Below are 22673 nucleotides of genomic sequence, written 5' to 3'. Positions count from 1 at the left end.
GCCAGTGGTTTCTAACCAGGGGTTCCTAGGTCGCTAATATCCCTTGAAGGAGTCTTGGGGGTTTATGAACTGTTTCAAGTATTTCAGAAAGCCAACTAAAAAATCATACATTTATCCTCAGGTTAACCATGACATTATTTCACTGCTTCTGATGATAAAATATCACATTCTTTATCTCATGCTAATTGGGTGCTCTTAATGGCCATCATGTTATTATTTTTTTTAAAATAAGAAAAAAATAAGAAATGTTGTTTGAGTGGGAACTTGGCGGCACAATGTTTGGAAACCCTTAGGTTTATAGTTCTGAGCAAAATCATTTTGGATATGAAGGAAATTTACCTAAAAGGAAGGGAAATGATATTTATTGAATACATACTATGTGCCAGGCATTATGCCAGGTGGTTTGTGTACATCAGTGCATCTAATTCTCATAACAACCTGCAAAGTGGGTGTTATCTCCATTTTACTTTATTTTCTTAGTTTTAGCTTGATGCTTGGTGATAACTTGCCTGTGGTTATATAACACTTTCCATTTACATTAGAAATCTTTTATAACTCTGAGCTCAGAAATGTTATTTAAGCCTTGCATTTACTGATTGCATTGTAATAAATTACTTCTGCTCCAAAGAATCCTGTCTATACAGACTCACTAAAAGCAGTGAAATTTCCCAAAGCCACCCTTATAAGGATAAAATATAAAACAAGTAAGATAAAAGAGCTACTTCTCTTTCTCACAACAAGGGAGGGGAAGGGAAAGGACCCTCTGGTTTTATGATGAATGTGTCTTTATGTATGGACTACTTCTAGTAATGACTAAGTGACCGAACAGTAACTTTTGTTGTAAACTATTTCTAGACTGCATCTAGGAAAGAAGCATGGCATAGTGGAATGATGACAGGTTTTAGAGTTAGACTTGAATCAGAAAGAGTCCTAGTTCTGCCACAAGCTAGTATACCACCCTGAGCAGATTAGCTAGCCTCTTTGAACCTCAGCTTCTTCATAATGGAGGTAATGACACCTACATCTTAGAAATGATGGTATGATTTAAATAAAATCTTGTTTATAAAGAGCCTAATTGTCTAATCTATAGTAGAAACTTAACACATAGTGGCTACTTGTAGTTATTGTTTTAAAATGTTTCTTTGTTTTTCCTCTAATATCTGAGATTATCATACCCTTTCTTTTGAAAGGATATATAAAACCCATGAGGCAGAGGCCACATCTTATCTCCCATAGTGCCTAATGTATAGTAGTCGTTAAGTTAGTGCAACCATTTACTCATTATTCAACAAATATTTACTGGGCTCATATTCTGTGTGAGGTATAATGGCAATACCAAGGTTTCTGCCTAAGGACCTTACTGCCTAGTGTAATGTGATAATTATGCAAATAACTTTAATTTTAAGACAACATGTAATAAATGTTAAAAGAGTGTTTTAAAGGAAGGATTCTAGGAATTAGCTTGAAGAGGAAGAGTTGATATTAGGCCCTGATGGTCAGAGAAGACGTGGCAATTGAGCTAGGTCTTGAAGAATGGATAAGATTTTGTCAGGCAGCAGGGGAAAGAATAGTATTCCAGGCAGAAGAAATAGTCTGAGGAAAGGAATGAGGCCGAAAAGCACATGGCAATTCAGGAGTCTTGTTTAAGGAAAGAAGAGGGTATGGTCAGGTGCTAGAATGTAGGGCTTGAAAGATACGTTGGGGTCAGATTGTGAACAGCTTTGAATAGCAGTCAAAGAATATGAATGTTTTTTAAAGCCTTTGAGTGGGAGAGGCTCCTGAGCAGATTATTCTCTCCAGGTACCCCATTCTCTGGCCTCACCCTGTTAGGCTCAGTATCTTCATGCTGTCTCCAGCTACACAGAGTTTGTCAACTACCTTTCATTTTTCATCAAAATCTAGCTGTCTTATATTTCATTCCCTCAGGCCCCAAAGTATTAACGAGGTCATCTAATAAGTGAATCTGCAAATGGAAAGGGGTTAAATGCAGTGTCCAGTTAGGTTTAGCCAGCATAGTCTTTAGAAAGAGCATTTATGTTTCGCCACACTGTAATTGTCCATTTATATATCTCTTTCCACTGGTAGACTATCTACCATGTCCTATCATTTTAATGTATTTACTCATATCATTGTACTAGCACTGGTGCTTGCCACTTATTAAACTTAAAAAAAAAAAGAAAGATTAATCCAACTATGTGCGCTGGATGGATTAGAGGCAGGGAGACCAGTAAATGAATTATTACTGTTTAGGTGAAATGTAATGAAGCCTAAACTAGCATGATGGCAATAAGGACAGAAAGGGAGACAGGTGGTGAGTGACACATTTGTTGAATTGGGCGTTAGGTGGGAGGTATGATTTGGCTTATAGTATGTTTGAATCTGCAGTGTATTGGAATTCATTATAATGAGGGTTTGATTAAGCTGCAACTCATAGTCACTTGAAACTCAGTTCTACAAATAAGGACATCCGAAAACAATGGAGTTTTCGTGACTGTTCAAGTTATGTCCCCAAGATCCTGCCTTGGTGGGGTTTTCTGTTCGTTTGTTTGTTTAATTTTATTTTATTGTGGTGAGAACATTTAACATGAGATCTACCCTCTTAAGAAATATTTAAGTGTATAATAGTATTGTTGAGTATACATACAATGTTGTACATTAGATCTCCAGAACTCACTCATCTTCCTTAACTAAAACTTTATGCCTGTTGTTAAGTAACTCACTCACATTTACTTCTCCACTCTCCTCACCTTGGTTTTTGTTATTCAAGCTTCACCCTTTGAACTGACCCTCTCGCATGACCCATACCAGACAGTAGACCTCCTGTCATTTGACTAAGATTCTTCTAGGGCAAAAGCTAGGGATTTGAACAGACATTTTCAGAACTTAAACCATATGCTTTTCTGGTCTGTCCCAACTGGGAAGCCACTAGTCACATAGGGTATTTAAATGTAAAGTAATTAAAAGTAAATAAAATTTGGGGGCTTCCCTGGTGGCGCAGTGGTTAAGAATCCGCCTGCCAATGACAATGACAGTGGCAGACAAAATAAATAAAATAAAATAAACTTATTTTTTAAAAAAAGTAAATAAAATTTGGTATCCAATTCCTCAATCACTAACCACATTTGAAGTGCTCATTAGCCATAGACATAAAGTCAGACATAAATAGTCAGCAGTACAGACATAAATTTATAGAACTGTCCATCTTCGCATTCTTTGGACAACAGTATGCTAGATGGTGTGCTCTCTGCTCAGATTTAGAGAAGAACATGACATAGACTTTACTCTTCAAGTCCTGGTTGTGGTACAGAGGGTGAGGCAAAATGTAAACAAATCAGTAAAATAAAGTGAGTATTTAACTCTGCTTGTGGTAGAGTTTATAGAAGATACGATATTTGAGCTGAACTTTAAAGAATGAATGGGACAGAATATGGAGTATCTTTATCCTCTCTCTTTTCTCTTGAGCCCACATATCCCATGAAACTGTTGGCTGAAATTCGTGAAGTGAGTAGCTCTGTTTTGCTTTGATATTGTTATCCTGCATTTCTCTGGGTAATGTGGCTCTTTTGGCAGAACATTTCTGTTTTTGCTGGACTCTACAGAGACCTGGTTGGAAAATCTTAGGTGAAGTCAAGGTCAAAGTTAAAGACATTCAGGTAAAGAAAAATATTTTGGACGAAGAACAAAGAAATTTTAACAAGCTTTCTTTTTTTAATTTTTAAAAATATATTTTATTTATTTATTTATTTATGGCTGCATTGGGTCTTCGTTGCTGCGCGTGGGCTTTCTCTAGTTGCGGTGAGCGGGGGCTGCTCTTCATTGCGGTGCGTGGGCTTCTCATTGTCATGGCTTCTCTTGTTGCGGAGCACAGGCTCTAGGCATGTGGGCTTCAGTAGTTGTGGCTCACGGGCTCTAGAGCACAGGCTCAATAGTTGTGGCGCTTGGGCTTAGCTGCTCTGCGGCATGTGGGATCTTCCTGGACCAGGGATCGAACCCATGTCCCTGGCATTGGCAGGCAGATTCTTAACCACTGCGCCACCAGGGAAGCCCCAACAAGCATTTATTGATGCTGTTGCTTGCCAAGCCTTGGGCTGAGGTGCTAGGGAAACAAACACAGGTAAGATGTTTTTTAAACAGGCCCACGATCTAGAGAAGAAACAACTCTGTGGTGTGATATGTGCTAGGATTGACATGTGTATAGGATACAGTTAGAGTTTCAAAGAAAGAATGATCAGGAGTGATACTCTTCAATTAAACATTTTCTAAGAGTACTCTGTGCAGGTACTGTGTGTTATAGTAAAGGTAAAAACTAAGAGCTATGACAACTAGGGTACTTTGGCTCTTCTGGTAGGAGTGTAATTGGTAAACACACTGTCTGGCAGTGTCTACTAAGGCAGATGCCCTACAACCCAGTAGTTCCCCTCCTACGTGGAACTAGGCATTTCCCAAAGGAATGCATATACATATATATATGTTCACCAAAAGACGTGTGCTAGAAAGTTCACAGAAGCACTTTCATAATGGAAATTACTCACATACCCATCAACAGCAAAATACTTTGCAGCAATGAGAATAGTTGATCCACAACTACACACAACAGTTGGTTGGATCTCACAAAGTAGCGAAAGGAGCCGGACACAGAAGGGCCCGTGCTCTGTTTCTGCTGATATAATTTACAAAAATAGGTAAAACTAATCTATGCTGTTAGAAACTAGAGTAGTAGCTACCCTTGGGGGAAGCACCGTGACTAGAGGGGCTTCGGAGGTGCTGGTGATATTCTGCATCTTTATCTGAGTACTGGTTACTGGGATATTTCAAATTGTAAAAATCAGTGAAGCTGTATACTTGTGAACACTTTTCTGTATGTATTTTATACTTTGGTCAAATGTTTAGAATTTTTAAAAAGTGTTATGCGAATGTGAGCAGAGATTAATTCTGGCTGAGGGGCTCAGGGAAGATAACCGGTTAGAAGGCGGTGCAGTAACTGAGCTGAGCCTTGAAATGTTTGGGTGTAGTTAGGTGGTGAAGTGGGAGTAAAGAGGGGAAGCAGAGCATTTCAGAAAGAGGGAGCTGCCTGAGCAAAAGCAATGAACCATCTGGGGAAGGTAAAATAGTCTGGTTTGCCTTGAGCATATTGTACAAGATGAGGCTGGGAAAGTAAGTTAGAGACAGACTGTGAAAGGCCTGGAATACCAAGGAGCTTGGACTTGATTTTCTAAGAAGTTTTTGAAGGTCTTTTAAACCCAGGAGTGACCTTGTAAGGATTGCAGGGGGCTTAGCAAGGTGAGTAATTATATATTCATCCCCTGTGCATCAGTGAGATGGAATCTAGTCTCATTCATAATTATTAATTCAGAGCCTTGTCCTGAATGAAAAAAATTTGTCATTTCATGTCATTTCTTTCACTGCCTGTTTCCTTATGCCCAGTGCTTTTCCTTTCTCCCTTCTACCTGACAAAACAAAACAAAAAAACAACATGGAGTATTAACTTGTAGTATCTCTGGCCATATCTCTTAAAAGGGCCAACAGTCAGTATCATTTCATTACAGGCAAGAAGAGAGGCGGAGGCGGTCCTTCCAGGATTACACTGGGCAGAAGATCACCCTCGAGGCTGTCCTGAACACTACCTGCAAGAAGTGTGGCTGTAAAGGTAAGGCGAAGTCCCTGTCATTTCAGTTTTTCTGTCCTTGTGGGTGGACCCTTTACGGGATGCGGGAGGCCCCCTGGTGTGAGTTAGCTCACTGTGGTTTTTAGCCAAATGCTGGCCTCACCTGCTCATCTGCTGTTCCTACTAGACTCACATCAGAGTTCATGGCTTGTTGCTTTTTCTGTTTCCTTTTCTGAATGCTGGCCCTGGCAGATACTACACCACCACCACTACTCCCCTCTCTCTACGGGTGATGCCCTGCCTGGGCAAGGTCCCCATGTTCTATGCCAGGAGGGGTAAGAGTGTTGGATTATGATTAACACTCTAAATTTTTATCTCTAAGGATGATTATTGTTCTGCTGCAAAAATTAAGTGACTTGGAAATATATTCCTTAAGGATCCAAGTCAAGCTCTTTCTTGCTTATTACCTTTATCTCTATAACTTCAGAGTTCTGAATACAGTATCTTTTTAGTAATAAAGAATACAGGCTAGTCACTTCCTTTTAGCTTTGTTTCTTCAAGTTTCCTCCAGTCCTACTCAAATATTAAAGAGCTCTTTCAGCCTGACTTCCCTTGTTGGAGCTATAATGAGAGGTATTGCCAGCTTCTCGTTTTCAGAGTGACCTCAATTTGTCACCCCTTCTCCCTAGCCTTTCACCTACCCAGCTCTCTTGACTTTTCTACAATGAGTGGTAGCAGATTTGTGCCCTGGTTGAGGTCGTGGGGTTTAAGCCCCAATTTATCATTAATGTAGAGGGAGGAAGGGAAAAATAAAATAGAAAGAATACTTCCTCATGAGTATTGTGGGACCATTTCCAGCATAGATATTTGGAAAACTCTATGCTGTATTCTCCTTCCAGGCACCATCCTGCTTCTGGACTCCGAGTTGCAAAGTAGTTTACACATAGCTTTTTGATGACTTCATCAAATTCTTTGTGCCCCTGAGAGAGGGTCTACAAAGAGCTCAGACAAAACCAGCTGTGTAGCATCTGTTAAAGGGCCGCTTAATAGCAGTGTAGGCTCAGGGAGGGTGGGGTTCTCTTACCTTCAACTTGTGTCCACCAGGTGTTACATGAGGCAGAGAAGAATAATGAGAGATGGAATTTGGCCCAGGCAGGCCAAAGGTGGTTGGTTTTGATGCAGCAGAAAGAGCACAGGGCAGGGAGGTATGAGACCTGGGGTAAGTTTTAGCTCTGCTGCTGTCTGTGTGACCTTGAGGTACTTCTCTACTCTGGGCCTTCATGTCCTCTGCAAATGCAGTGTTGGATTTGATGATCTCTCAGGCCCTTGCCAGACCTGACAGCCTGTGAATGTTGAGTGCCCCTAGGTGACTGCTGTCTTTCTGTGTGTTAGCTTGAATCTGAGTGCTGCCTTCCTGCTTGCTGCCTAAGAGCTGTCTTCCTTTGGGGCTTGGCCTGCCACTCGGCTCCCTCTGCTAAGTATTACGCTCTCTGGAGCAGCCTTTCATTGTCAGGAATAAGTTCCAAATAGACCTTTAAAAATTCCTGAGCCCAGTTGCTAATGGAGGGCAGCACAAGCCTGTGTCCTCACGTCCTTTGCCATTTCCAAAGCGGTGCCAGGGCTTCCCTGGTGGCGCAGTGGTTGAGAGTCCACCTGCCGATGCAGGGGACACGGGTTGGTGCCCGGGTCCGGGAAGATCCCACATGCTGCAAAGCGGCTGGGCCTGTGAGCCATGGCCGCTGAGCCTGCGCATCCGGAGCCTGTGCTCTGCAACGGGAGAGGCCACAACAGTGAGAGGCCCGCGTACCGCAAAAAAAAAAATCGGTGCCAGCGTTTCCCACAGCTCTAGGACCAGATGCTTGTCTGGCTCTGGTTAAGTGAGCAATGCCATCTTGAGATGACAGAAAAATCTGCTCTGAAGGCAACAGCTGCTCTGAATGAACTCATTAGTACCTCCTGAACGAGCCAGCCCTTCAGGAACTTCTAGAGAAGATCCACCTGCTAAGGTGAGAGACTGCCTCTTCCCTCCCTACCTTTTCTACTTCTCTTCTGCAGGCCACTTTGCAAAGGATTGTTTCATGCAGCCAGGTGGGACCAAGTACTCTCTGATACCTGATGAGGAAGAGGAGAAGGAAGAGGCAAAGGCAACAGAGTTTGAAAAGCCTGACCCCACGAGAAATTCTTCTAGAAAAAGAAAGAAGGTGAGTGCTGTCTTTATTTTATTTATCATATTGAGTTTTAAAATAAAAATATACTTTCTGCAGAAATTTTAGAAATACTGAAAAACATAAAGAACATTAGGATCTCTTGTAATCTTTCCACCCAGTGAGACTCTTATAGTAGTTTTGGTATATTCTAATATTTTTTCTAGGTAAATATATACATACATATAATATAAATATATATATAATTTTCTAGGGAAGTGTATATATAATTTTCATATATGTATGTGTTTACATATAAACACACAAGCATGGTCATACTAGGTATAGTTTATATCCTACTTTTTTCATTATATTTATCAAAAGCAGGGCTTCCCTGGTAGCGCAGTGGTTAAGAATCCACCTGCCAATGCAGGGGACACGGGTTTGAGCCCTGGCCTGGGAAGATCTCACATGCCACGGAGCAGCTAAGCCCGTGCGCTACAACTACTGAGCCCGCGTGCTACAACTACTGAAGCCTGTGCACCTAGAGCCTGTGCTCCGCAACAAGAGAAGCCACTGCAATGAGAAGCCCGCGCACCACAATGAAGAGTAGCCCCCACTCGCTGCAACTGGAGAAAACCTGCGTGCAGCAACGAAGACCCAACGCAGCCAAAAGAATAAAATAAATAAAATATATAAATTTATATTTATCAAAAGCATTTTCTAGTATCCTTAAGTGTTCTTCAAAAACTTTATATAAGAGCACCATATGATATTCTACCCTATGGCTATATGATGGTTTATTTAATAATTTTTCTATTGTGGGATATTTTTGATTACTTCCAACCTAAATCTTTGGCCATATCTCTTATTGCTTTCTTCGGATAAATTCCTAAGTAAGATTACTGAGTTAGGGCTTTAAGACTCTTGATACATGTTATCAAATTGTCTTTCCAGAAAGTACTTACTTTACACCCAGCAGAGGATAAGAGTGCCTGTCTCACTGAGTTGTATCTTCCATCTACTACTTCTAGCAAAACAATTCATAAAACAGACATTAGGGCTTCCCTGGTGGCTCAGTGGTTGAGAGTCCGCCTGCTGATGCAGGGGACATGGGTTCGTGCCTCGGTCCGGGAAGATCCCACATGCCGCGGAGCGGCTGGGCCCATGAGCCATGGCCGCTGAGCCTGCGCTCCACAACGGGAGAGGCCACAACAGTGAGAGGCCCATGTACCGCAAAGAAAAAAAAACAAAACAGACATTATTGTGGTGCAGGAAAAAAGCAGTGCATTTGTAGCATACAACATAGAGAGGAAATGAAAAAAAACTATGCTATAGTTTGGTCAGAAATAGTTGTTCTCATGTAGTATAGTGTTTTTCTTTTTTTTTTTTTGGCCGCACACCACAGCATGTGGGACCTTAGTTCCCCGACCAGGGATTGAACCTGCGCACCCTGCATTGGAAGGCAGAGTCTTAACCACTGGACTGCTGGGGAAGTCCCTAGTGTAGTGGTTTTCTAATTGTGGCTGGTTATTAACTTTTGGGTTTTTTTTTGGTTTTGTTTTGTTTTTTCAAAGCTTTGGCAAACTTTTATTGAGTGGTCATTTTATTCCAGGCATTGCAAACCTAGGAATATAAAAACTGTGATAAGGTCCTTGCCCTCAGTGGGCATTATCTACAAATTCAGTATTATCTTCATTTTTTAGATGAGGAGGAAGGTCCATGGTACCATTATTAAGAATTGCCCCCAGTATATGGATAATAATATATCGATCTGTATATTCTTTCCCTGGGTGATCACATCCCTCCTAAGACTTCAGCTGCCCTGACCACTTTCACGTCACTAAGTAATATCCCACTGGTACTTCAGACTTTGGCTTGGAGTCAATCAGACGTAGGTTGAGGCCCTTCTGTGCTACTTACCAGCTATATAACTTTGGGCTCAAAGTAGGATCGTTGTGCTCCTTGAACAACCAAAAACCTTGTTTCTATCCTTCTACCTTGTATTACTAGTTTTAATGACAGAAGTAACCTCTCAGTCTCCCAAGAAAGAAACAATATGTAATTAATTTTCTTCTCCTTACTATCCCATGCCTAGTCAGTCACCAAGTCCTGTCCATGGTACCTTATAATATCCCAATTCTGTTCCTTCCTCCCACTCCCACTACTACTCTGCATTTCACCTGCTTCCCTCTCTCACTTATATTCAGACTATTGAATTAGCCTAGGGAGATTTTAAAACTACATATTTGCCTTCTACCTCTTGAGTACCAAGTTCACATCTGGGCATCTGATTTTTTTGAAAAAGCACCTTCTTTATCTCACTGCTCGATTCTCTTCATTAATATGATTTTTTGCCCTCTGCTTTAATTCTGAATGTGGACTGCTTGAGGCTGTGTCTGTTTTTATTACTCCCTTCTCTTCCCTAACTACCTTCTCCCTAAGTGATCTCATCCTGTCCAGTGGTTTTGAATACCATTTATATGCTAATAATCCCCCAATTAAGTATATGTATCGTTTTTTAAATCCAAGTCTGTAATTCTCCAAGTCTGTAATTCTGTCTCTAACATTTTCTCTGGAACTGCAGATTTAGATATTCAACTGCCTATTTGACATCTCCATCTGATTGTCGAGTTGACATCAAGCTTAGCACACTCCAAAACTCTTCAATGTTCCTCCTACCCAAGGCTGCTCCCTTCATATTCCTCCCTATCTCAATGAATGGGTCACCAGTTGCTGAAACCAAAATCTGCAGCCTTTGGGTATAGTGTTGTTATTGTTCTAATTGTAGTAAAAGATATGTAACATAAATTTTACTGTCTTAATCTTTTTTTTTTTTTGGCGGGAGGCTGTGCTGCACAGCTTGTGGATTTTAGTTCACCAACCAGGGATTGAACTCGCCCCCTCGTTAGTGAGAGTGCGGAGTCCTAACCACTGGACCACCAGGGAATTACCCCGTCTTAACCGTTTTTAAGTGTACAGTTCTTTGGCATTAAGTAAATTCATATTATTGTGCAATCATCACCACCATCCATCTCTAATACTGTTTTCCTTTTTTTGGCTGCGTTGGGTCTTCGTTGTGGTGCGCGGGCTTCTCATTGCAGTGGCTTCTCTTGTTGGGGAGCACGAGCTCTAGGCGCGTGGGCTTCAGTAGTTGTGGCTCACAGGCTTAGTTGCTCCACAGCATGTGGGATCTTCCCAGACCAGGGATCGAACCCGTGTCTCCTGCATTGGCAGGCGGATTCTTAACTACTGTGTCACCAGGGAAGTCCCTCTAGTACCCTTTTCATTTTGTAAAACTGAAACTCTATACCCATTAAACAATAACTCTTCATTCTCCTTTTCTCCCAGCACCTGATAACCACCATTCTACTTTCTGTCTGTATGATTTAGACTACTCTAAGTATCTTATAAAGTGGAATTATATAGTATTTGTTTTTTTGTGACTGGCTTACTTGAGTTAGCATAATGTCCTCAAGGTTCATCCATGTTATAGCATGTGTCAGAATTTCCTTCTTTTTTAAGACTGAAAATATTCCATTGTGTGCATATACCATATTTTGCTTATTCATTCATTCGTTGTTGATACTAGGATTGTTTCCACCTTTTGGCTTTTGTGAATAATGCTGCTGTGAACATAGTTGTACAAATATTTCTTTGAGATCTTGCTTTCAATTTTGGGGGGTATATACCCAGAAGTGGAGTTGCTGGATCATATGGTAATTTTTTTTTAATTTATTCATTTATTTTATTTATTTATTTTTTGGGTGTGTTGGGTCTTCATTGCTGTGCACAGGCCTTCTCTAGTTGCGGCAAGTGGGGGCTACTCTTCGTTGTAGTGTGTGGGCTTCTCATGGCAGTGGCTTCTCTTGTTGCAGAGCGCGGGCTCTAGGCGTGCGGGCTCAGTAGTTGTGGCTTGCGGGCTATAGAGTGCAGGCTCAGTTGTGGCACACGGGCTTAGTTGCTCCATGGCATGTGGGATCTTCCCAGACCAGGGCTCAAACCTGTGTCCCCTGCATTGGCAGGCGGATTCTTTAACCACTGCACCACAGGGAAGTCCCATATGGTAATTCTGTTTTAATTTCTTTTGTGGAACCACCATACTGTTTTTCACAGCAGCTGCACCATTTCATATTCCTACCAACAGTGCCCAAGGGTTCCAGTAGAGCATAGTGTTTTATTATTGTCAATTAGGTAAAAATGGATGATGTTGTTGTTCAATTCTTTTGTCTTTTCTCATTTTTTCTTTTTTTTAAAAATTTATTTTTAATTCCCAGGAAAGGGTTGTTAACGTATCCAATCAGAACATGTCTCTTCCTGTTTAAGATCCTTCAGTGATTTCCCATTGTACTTTAAAAAAAATCCAGACTGCCTCCTGTGAAAACAAACTGTCTAACCCTAGTCCTCTTCAAGTACTGCCTTTAGCAGGAGTAAATTATACCTAGCTAAAACATCGTTGTGTCTTTTTTTTTAATTTATTTATTTGGTTGCACCGGGTCTTAGTTGCGGCAGGTGGGCTCCTTAGTTGTGGCATGCGAACTATTAGTTGCAGCATGCATGTGGGATCTAGTTCCCCGACCAGGGATCAAACCCGGGCCCCCTGCATTGGGAGCGTGGAGTGTTAACTGCTGCACCACCAGGGAAGTCCCTGTTGTGTCTTTTTTATGTATCTATTTTTACAGTTACCTTCTGCTTAAGACAGGGGCTGCAAGTTTTCTATTTACAGTGCTGTTATAAAGTTTCCCTTTTAAGTAGGACTTTTTAAAGCAAAAATTCAGATATTAAGAAAAAATTTAAGTAAAAAAATAGCAGTTTATAAATACACGGAATAAAAATTGTGGCACTATTATATGAATGAACGGCACTTGGAAGACACTGATTTAGAGCAGTGGGGATATTATTTTAATTTGGTACTGTTCTCCTGTGAACCAAAGAAATAGAAATTAACAAAGGCCCCTACTTCAAGCGCTGCCTTCCAGAAGCCTTCTGCAAACCTTCAACATTGCCATGTTTAGCCTAACTCCCTCACAGAGGCAACTGTCCCCAACCCTGCAAGCAGTATTGCTTTCTTTTTTTTCTTTTTTATTTTTTTGCGGTACGGGGGCCTCTCACTGTTGTGGCCTCTCCCGTTGCGGAGCACAGGCTCTGGACGCTCAGGCTCAGCAGCCATGGCTCACAGGCCCAGCCGCTCCGCGGCATGTGGGATCTTCCCGGACTGGGGCACGAACCCGTGTCCCCTGCATCGGCAGGCGGACTCTCAACCACTGTGCCACCAGGGAAACCCCAGTATTGCTTTTTTTAAAAAAATTTTTTTAAATTGAAGAATGGTTGATATACAATATTATATACATTAAAGGTGTGCAATATAGTAATTTACATTTTTTAAGGTTGTATTCCATTTATAGTTATTATAAAATATTGGCTCTCTTCCTCGTGTTGTACAGCAGGGGTCCCCAACCGTCCTCCCCACCTGCCCCTCGGGGCTGCACAGCAGGAAGTGAGGGAGGGGAGCTTCATCTGCCGCTCCCCATCACTCGCATTACCAACTGAACCATCCCCCCACCCTCCATGGAAAAATTGTCTTCCACAAAACCGGTCCCTGGTGCCAAAAAGGTTGGGGGACCGCTGTGGTACGGTGTATCATTGTAGCTTATTTTATGCATAATAGTTTGAGTATTGCTTATTTTTGAACACAGGGTTTGGCTTTACATATCTTTATTCTTGATGCTAGCCTTCTTCATAGAGGTCTGAGGACTTGATTTAAAGAGGGAAATGGGAAGCTTCCACCATATTACCTCATTATTTAAATATAAAACAAAAGAAGGGTAACCCATAATCTTACTGCTTTACCAGAATCTATATTATTGTGGCACATATTTTCTTCTAGCTGTTTTCAAATGCATGTTTTACCTAGATGTAATTAAAATGTATGTATAATTTTGTTTCCTGTTTTTTACTTTGTCATGTCATCTTTCCATTTTTGCCACAGTCTTTTTTTTAAAATAAGTTTATTTATTTATTTATTATTTTTGGCTGTGTTGGGTCTTCATTGCTGCACACAGGCTTTCTCTAGTTGCGGCAAGCGGGGGCTACTCTTCATTGCAGTGCGCGGGCTTCTCATTGCGGTGGCTTCTCTTGTTGTGGAGCACGAGCTCTAGGCGTGCGGGCTTCAGTAGTTGTGGTGCAGGCTCTAGAGTGCAGGCTCGGTAGTTGTGGCGCACGGGCTTAGTTGCTCTGCGGCATGTGGGATCTTCCTGGACCAGGGCTCGAACCCATGTCCCCTGCATTGGCAGGAGGATTCTCAACCACTGTGCCACCAGGGAAGCCCACCACATAGTCTTAAAATGCTCATTTGCAGTGGCTATGCAATATTACATTAGGTGGATGCTGAGGAATTGCTTTTCTGAGGGCAGTAGAGGATGTACTTAAGAACCTGGGCTGTGGAGACAGACTGCCCGGCTTCTAATCTCAGTTGGGTCACCTCCTCATTGTGGAACTTAGGCTAATTACTAAACTTCTCTGAATCTGTTTCCTTTATAAAATGGGAACAATAAGCATCTACTTCATCAGGTTGTTAGGATGCGGAGATGCACATAAAACTCTGAGCACAGTGCCTGCATACAGCAAAGCCCAGTGCGTGTCAGCTACTAGTAGCTGTTGCTTAAAAACAGAGGCTTTATCATCACTGTGCAAGAGGTGCACAGTGCACCTCTTGCACTGTTGGTGGGAATGTAAATTGATACAGCCACTATGGAGAACAGTATGGAGGTTCCTTAAAAAACTAAAAATAGAACTACCATACGACCCAGCAATCCCACTGCTGGGCAAATACCCTGAGAAAACCATAAGTCATAAAGAGTCATGTACCACAATGTTCATTGCAGCTCTATTTACAATAGCCAGGACATGGAAGCAACTAAGTGTCCATCAACAGATTAATGGATAAAGAAGATGTGGCACGTATATACAATGGAATATTACTCAGCCATAAAAAGAAACGAAATTGAGTTATTTGTAGTGAGGTGGATGGATCCTAGAGACTGTCATACAGAGTGAAGTAAGTCAGAAAGAGAAAAGCAAATGCCATATGCTAATACATATATATGGAATCTAAAAAAAAGAAAAAGCTGAAGAACCTAGGGGCAGGACAGGAATAAAGACACAGACATAGAGAATGGACTTGAGGACACGGGGAGGGGGAAGGGTAAACTGAGATGAAGTGAGAGAGTGGCATGGACATATATACACTACGAAATATAAAATAGATAGCTAGTGGGAAGCAGCCACATAGCACAGGGAGATCAGCTCAGTGCTTTGTGCCCATCTAGAGGGGTGGGATCGGGAAGATGGGAGGGAGATGCAAGAGGGAGGAGATATGGGGATATATGTATATGTATAGCTGATTCACTTCATTATAAAGCAGAAACTAACACACCATTGTAAAGCAATTATACTCCAATAAAGATGTTAAAAAAAAGAAAGAGGCTTTGTGGTCAGAGACTGGGTTTAAGTACCGACACTGGGTTCAAAAAGTTCTTTATATATTCTAGATATCAATCTCTTATCAGACATATGACTTGCAAATATTTTCTCCCATTCTTTGGATTGCCTTTTCACTCTGTTGGTAGTGTTCTATTTTTGTTTTTCAGATTTACATTTAAAAAATTGTGGTGAACAAACACATAAAACTTACCGTCTTAACCATCTTTAAGTACAGTTCAGGAGTGTTAAGTATGTTCACATACTAAGTATATGATAGTGTCTTTTAATGTACAAACATTTTCCATCATGATGAAGTCCAACTTATGTATTTTTTTCTTTTGTTTCCTGTACTTTTGGTGTTATGTTCAAGAAATCATTGCCAAATCTAACGTCATGAAGCTTTTTCCTTCTGTTTTCTTCTAAAAGTTTTATAGCTTTAACTCTTACATTTAGATCTTTGATCCATTTTTTGAGGGTTTTTTATTGTTGCTGTTTGTTTGTTTGTTTGTTTTAACATGGTGTAAAGGAAGGTTCCAACCTCACATTTTTGCATGCAGATATCCAGTATCCCCAGCACCATTTGTTGAAAAGACTGTCCTTTCTCCATTGAATGGTCTTGGCATCCTTTTCAAAAGCCATTTGACTGTACACATGAGGGTTTATTTCTGACTCTTCATTCCATTCCATTGGTCCATATGTCTGTCTTTTTGCTAGAGCCACACCGTTTTGAATGCTCTAACTTCATAGTAAGTTTTGAAATCAAGAAATGTGAGTCCTCCAACATTGTTCTTTTTCAAGTTATTTTGGCTCTTTGGGGGTCCCTTGAGATTCCATATGAATTTTAGGATGAAATTTTCTAATTTTGCAAAAAATGTCATTGGGATTTTGGAAGGGTTGCATCAAATCTGTAGATTACTTTGTGTAGTATTGACGTCTTAACCATATTAAGTCTCCCAATCCATGAACATTGATGTTTTCCCATATATTTGTGTTGTCTTTGATTTCTTTCAGCATTGTTTTGTAGTTTTCAGTGTACAAGTATTTTTGCCTCCTTGGTTAAGTTTATTCCTAAATATTTTATTCTCTTTGATGCTATGGAATTGTTTTGATGCTATGGAATTGTTTTCTTAATTTTCTTTTCAGATTGCTAATTGCCAGTATATAGAAATACAACTGATTCTTGTGTGTTGATTTTGTATCCTGCAACTTTTCTGAATTCACTGATTAGTTCTAACAGCTTTTTTGTGGAATCTTTAAGATTTTCTCCATGTAAGATCATGTTTCCAAACAGGCAATTTTACTTGTTTAGTAGAGCTAGATTTTTAACTGTGATTCTATGTGTATGTTCCAGGAGTTTTTCATTCTCTTTTCACCTTTTAGGGGTTAAATGGTATTTATCAGATTCCTGACGTGGTTCTGTGGATATCTCACTTCTGTGGGTCTTTGGTTGTTTTTGTATTGCTTAATACACCTGGTGCAACTAGTTAGTGCTTTGCTTCTAAAGCTGCTTTGAGATGTGTATTTCAGTTCGCCAAAATAATTATTAAGGATCTGCTAGGTATGAGGCACTTTTATGACCTGCTTAGTCAACCCATTATCCTACCCTCTGTTGCTCTTCACTTAGTAGAGAAATGGTCTGATGAACAATGGCAGTAATAATCATCATATCTTACTACTTTTAAAGTACCTTTATGTATATGAACTTCTAACTCATGAGTCCTCTTTGATTAAAAAGTGCTCCAGGGGGCTTCCCTGGTGGCGCAGTGGTTGAGAGTCCGCCTGCCGATGCAGGGGACATGGGTTCGTGCCCCGGTCCGGGAAGATCCCACATGCCGCGGAGCGGCTGGGCCTGTGAGCCATGGCCGCTGAGCCTGCGCGTCTGGAGCCTGTGCTCCGTAACGGGAGAGGCCACAGCAGTGAGAGGCCCGCGTACCGCAAAAAAAAAAAAAAAAAAAAAATAGTGCTCCAGGGAGCTGAAACTGTAAAAACTTCCCCCTTGATGCCCATTGTTTCTACCAAGATATCATCTAGTGTCATTGTCTTTTCACCTTGTCGTTAATCGCTTTATTATCTTTTATGCCTTATATTTGTTTAGTACTTACAGTTCATAAAATATCTTCTTTTTTTTTTTTTTTGGCCACGCTGCACAGCATGCAGGATCTTAGTTCCCCGACCAGGGATCGAACCCATGCCCCCTGCAGTGGAAGCGTGGAGTCTTAACCACTGGACCGCCAGGGAAGCCTCAAAATATCTTCATTTTTTATTTTGTTTTATCCTTACGCAATCCTGTGTGGTAGCCAGAGTAGGCATTATTATCCCGCCATTTTACACCTTAGGAAAATGGAGATTAAGAGAAATTGTCTCACCTGAAGTCACACAACTATAAGAGGTAGTGCTGAAATAAGAACCCAGTTCTTTAGATTACTAACCCAATATTCTTTTCTATACCACACTTCTACCGTTAATTCATTTAGCTCTTCAATTATTTATTTACTCAACAACTATGTATTGGGTGCCTCATACTTTTCTTTTGTGCATTGTGTTAGGTGATTGACTTATCAGGTCTTATAAGATCACTTTTGGGCCAGTTTTTGCTCTGTTACCAGCTACCCTTAGTAATCATCTGATGTTATCTCTTGATTTTTTTTTTTAATTTTCAAATGTGTTTCATTTATTTGTTTTACGTGAATTTGTATTCCTTAAATGTATTTCACCGAGCTGATAAAGTGAAGTGCTCTAGGAATATGCTCTCTATTGATCTGTTTTTGTTCACAACCATAAATCAAGTTTCCAGGCCTCCTGTTTCTTTCCCTCATCTAAATCTTTGATTCCAACAGGAGGCTGGCTTTCCTTATCAGTAAAAACTTCTACCTGAGATGGATATTTTGGAGTGTGTGAGAGTGGCAGATTTGGACACCTGTTCCAGCACTAGTTGGCTCTGGGCCATCCAGAATTAGAACCAGAAAGTCAAAAACAGTCTACTGGGTTCTCATCTCTGCTTCTTTACAAGACTGCTTCATTGTCCCACTTCTTTCTGCAGTCTGGTAGAAGAGAATGTCTAAAGTCTCTAAGACAGGAGAAGGTGCTAGGCATGTTGGGAAATCAGGAAATGGCCAGGATAAAGAAAGGGTGTCACCTGTTTCAAATAGTGCCTGGCACATATAGGCATGCACCTTTGAATTGATAGACTCCATCATATGTGCCATGTGTAACTCCTCGGGTTCTTTCACTCAGTGAGGCCTACCCTCAGTTTGGAGAGTAATAGGGACTGACTCCTGCTGCTGCCGGTGAGTAGGGGCAGGAGTAAGAGATCTTTCTATCCCTGAGCCTCTTTTTATCGAACATACATGAATTGAATGCATGTCCTTGTCCAAAAATCTAGTACGTATTGGTTTAGTTCCATGCAATACCTATTCAGTACCATGACGGTCTTCATCCCAGTGTCTGAAAATTATGAGTTATTTTTGTTGGGCATAATTAGAACAGGAGGAAGCTGTGTGTTGCAAATGGAAATGGGCTATGAAGAGGCTGATAAAATAGGAATAAAGGTTTTTGTAGTGAAGCCCTGGATAATCTTTCATGAACCTGTGGTGTGTGCTTTGCTAGCCTCTCTCACTTATCATATGCCATCATGGGTCTCTCTGAATCAGGCTATATTATGAGGAAGCATCTGCTTTGGGCATCAGGCTGCTGCCTTATTGTCATGAAGTTTAGCTATATTTGATCCAGAATATAATTTTCTTCTTTTCATATGGCTACTATAATTACTCTCTGCTGTACTATATTTAGAAGAACAGAAATAGGAATGTCATCCCCTTGGCTGCAGTGCTGGCTCTGTTCTGTTCTCCAGAGAACTTCTGGTGCCTATCTGAGAGAGAGGTTGCCAGTCCTGGGCCTGTTCTGCTGGAGCACAGAGAGTTGTCCAGTGTATTCTGCTCGAAAGCCTTCAGGATTCTCCTTCTTCTATGGAATAAAGTCTGAGTTCCTTTAAGACTCTTCACAACCTGTCCAACATCCCAGCATCATCTCTCACCAGTCCTTTCCCTCACACACTGTACTCCAACCTCATTCATTAAAAGGATTTCTGTTGTGTGCCAAGTTCTGTTCTAGTCATTGCAGCAACAATAGTGAACAAAACAGGAAAATCCCAGTCTTCATGGCACTTACTTTCTAATGGGAGTCACAGACAACGAACTAGTAAATAAATGTAAAATAATACTAATATTTCAAGTACTGAAAAATGCTATGGAGAAAAATCAATTTGGTAATGAGAGCTAGGGAGTACTAGAATAGGGGTAAAGGGATAGCTGACTTGCCATTCTAGATAGGATGATAAGGGCAGACCTTTCTCATAAAGCATCATTAGAGTGGATCTTTGAAGGAAGTGAGAAAGCAAGCTACTCAGATAAGTGGTGAGAGAACATTTCAAGAAGTACAATAGTTAGATATTGGGAATGAGCTTGGCATGTTTAAGGAACAGTAAGGAGGTCAGTGTAGCTGGAGGAAGTGAATGAGTTAGAGGAAACCAGGGCCTTATAGGAGAATCTGAGGACTTCAGCTTTCACTTAGAGTGAGATGGATGTCATTAGGCATTTTACTAGAGGGATGACATGATCTGACTTATCTTTTAAGAGAATTATTCTGGCTACTGTATGGAAATTAGATGGTTAGAAGGCAAAAGTGGAAGTAGCAAGCTAGTTAATAGATAGTATTAGTAATCCACATGATCAAGTAAATGAGGCCTAAGAACTGACCATAAATTTGGCCATGTGGAGATCATTGGTAACTTTGACAAGAGCTGTTTCAGTAGAGTGGTGAGTTGACAACCTGGTTAAAATTGTTTAGGAGGGTTGTTTTTTTTTTCAAAATGGGAACTATTGTAGCACATTTGTTTATTTTGGGGAATGAGCCATTAAAGAAGGACAAATTGATGCAGGAGAGAGGGGACAATTCCTGGACCTATGTCTTTGAGTAGGAAAGAAGGGATGGGATCCAGTACAAGGTAAGTATGCCACACAGGATCTTTCAGGCATTTCCTTCATTCTGTCTTCCATCTGGCTGGAAGGCCCTCAGTTCCCTTCTTCCGTCAGCACTACTACCACTACTCCACCTGCCAAAGCCATGTTCATCCTTCGAAAGCACAACACATTACATATCCTTCATGCGGCCATCCTCAAATTCCTCAGACATAATTGATTTCTTTCCCTTGTGTGTCCATGGCATGTTGTTTGTACTTTTCTTACATCACTTCCATGGACTGCCTAGTATCTTAATTAATCTTTCTCCTTGATTAGTGTATCCCTTGAAGGCTTCTGTTCCCTGATTTCTAATGTCATTCAAGTACTATAAGAGACAAATTAGTTGATAGATATTACTGGCTCTTAGAAGGTACTCAACAAATATTTGTTGAATGAGTGTACTGTATGGTTATTGGGAGTTATTCTTTCCCTTGTTTGATGAGGTTGGCTCAGGTTTGGAGGAATGGTGCCAGTCACCACTCCTGAGCTACTGAATGTGTTTACTTTGCATGCAACTATGGCTTTGCACTAGTAGGTACTCTGTATTTGTCTGAATTCTATTAAAAATCTGTTCTTATCTCCTAAGCGACACTGTATGTAACTATGGCTCTCTAAAATGCTTTATAGGTAGTAAAGTTAAGTAAATACTTGTGAGTTGATTAATAACCTTCTCCCTCTGGTCTTACCCTTTCCAAGCTATGATAAACTGGTGCTTATAAGCAAATTCTAACCAGGAATCACCCTCTATCCTACTTTATAAAAATTAACCCTAGAGAATCAGTCTGAGAATCAAATTATCTCTTGAGAATCAATCATTTCTCAAGAATAAGAGAATAAATAACCAGTGCTTTCTCAAGAATAATTCTTAAGAATGAATAAAACAGAATAAATGCTTGCTTGCTTGCTTGATTTCTGGCTAGATTAGTGCCTTTGGGCTAGAAAATGCTAAGTTAGGTGCTGGCTTTAACACACAGAGCTAAAAAGAACATCTAATTTGGGGCCCAGCCTGAGTCAAATCCAGGTTCTACCATTTGGGCAAGTTACTTTACCTCAGTAAACCTCTCTGAAGTTATAATTTTCTTTCCTGAAAATATAGAGATTATTATGCCCACTTAAGAGATTTGTTTTGAAGGTCATGGGGTATGTGTGCAAAGTGCCCAGCCCAGCATCTAGAAAATTAGGTACTCAATAAGTGTTAACTGCTGTTACTCCCCTTTCTCAGTTTACGCTGGGCTGCTGCTAACCTTTTTTTTAGAACTATAGAGAAAGTGGATGGGCTAGCTGCTGTAGCACAGGATATGTGCTTCTCAGAGAGAGGTTTTGAGCAATGGCTTCTTTCCTCTGCCCCTCCGGCCTGTCTACTATGAGCCCCCACTTCTGGGTCATTACCCTTTACCTTATGCTCCTCCTCCCCAGAATGTAGCCAAGGGACCAGAAGCCAGCTTCACCTCTGACTTTCCAACTTCACCTCTACTCCAACTCCCAACTTTCCTCTTGAACTACAACATACGAAGTAATTTTTGTTCTCTAGCTCAAGGTTAGAGACAAAATGAAAATGATGCCACCTGCTGGAAAACTAGATTTTCTTTATTCGGGTTGCAAAAGAGCTTTTACATCAAGATTGAGGTCTAGAAAGCCATCTCCCCAAGTCCTCCTTGCTACCTAGAGTCAACGTTCTAGCTTGCCAGGGTTCTCTAGTGATTTGCTTTTCTCTTTCCTCCTTCTGAGCCTGTATCATTGAGAAAGTGGAAATAATGCCAAACTCTGAGTTAGAAAGTGTAACATTCTTGTCTTGTCTTTGGTCACTTCTTTGAGTTGCAGTTTTCACCTCTGTAAAATAGCAATAATAATTCCTGACTTCTGACCTTACCAGATTATTATTACAAGACACGAGATGCAGAAAGCTTGATAAACTAAAGTGCTATTTGTTTGTAAGGAAGTATTATTACTTTCCTTTCTCATTTATGTATCCAGGCTGGGCCAGTCTTAGGGGAATTGGTGCCAGACTCTGCATCTGCGTGTTTACTTTCCCAGGACTCTGTCCTACCTAAGGGGCAGAGACTGGTGAGGCTGCCAAGCCCATGTAGCCTGTGATTGACTTCCATTATCTTGCCATCTAGGAAATTGCAACACCATAAGCCAAACCATGGATTTGCCGACTCTCAACTTCTCCCAGCCATGGTTCCTACAGCTTGATAACTTGGGCCTGGGAAGCTTCCCCTCTCTCTACTCCACTGGAGACTCCAAGAAAGAATTTTGGTTTAATCTTCTCTTAGAACTTTGACTCATCTGCTGTAGATACTTGGCCAGATTGTCAGAACATTCTGGGAGTTCTCTGAAATAAGAGAATAATACAATACTTCTAGCTACCACTGAGTTCCTACCATGTATCAGGCACTATAGTTAGTACTTACCATGTTTAGT

The 22673-nt window shown here is 40.8% G+C and overlaps 1 protein-coding gene across 4 annotated transcripts in view; it reads left to right on the top strand.

Annotated features, from left to right (window-relative positions):
* ZCCHC17 (zinc finger CCHC-type containing 17) overlaps positions 1–22673 on the top strand; it is a 56578-nt gene that overhangs the window by 29114 nt on the left and 4791 nt on the right. For all 4 annotated transcript variants that reach the window (XM_022575044.3, XM_089897233.1, XM_089897243.1 and 1 more), the window contains 2 exons: positions 5547–5647; positions 7661–7806. In XM_022575044.3, the coding sequence (XP_022430752.1) occupies positions 5547–5647; positions 7661–7806 (247 nt within the window). The remainder of the gene's footprint in view (positions 1–5546; positions 5648–7660; positions 7807–22673) is intronic.

This window comes from Delphinapterus leucas, chromosome 1 (genome assembly GCF_059928025.1).
Source record: "Delphinapterus leucas isolate spDelLeu-1000000601 "Yukka" chromosome 1, BTC_Dleu_Yukka2, whole genome shotgun sequence".
Classification (NCBI taxonomy): Eukaryota; Metazoa; Chordata; class Mammalia; order Artiodactyla; family Monodontidae; genus Delphinapterus; species Delphinapterus leucas.
The sequence above is the reverse complement of the archived record's forward strand: the minus strand, read 5'-3'. Positions and strand labels throughout refer to the sequence as shown.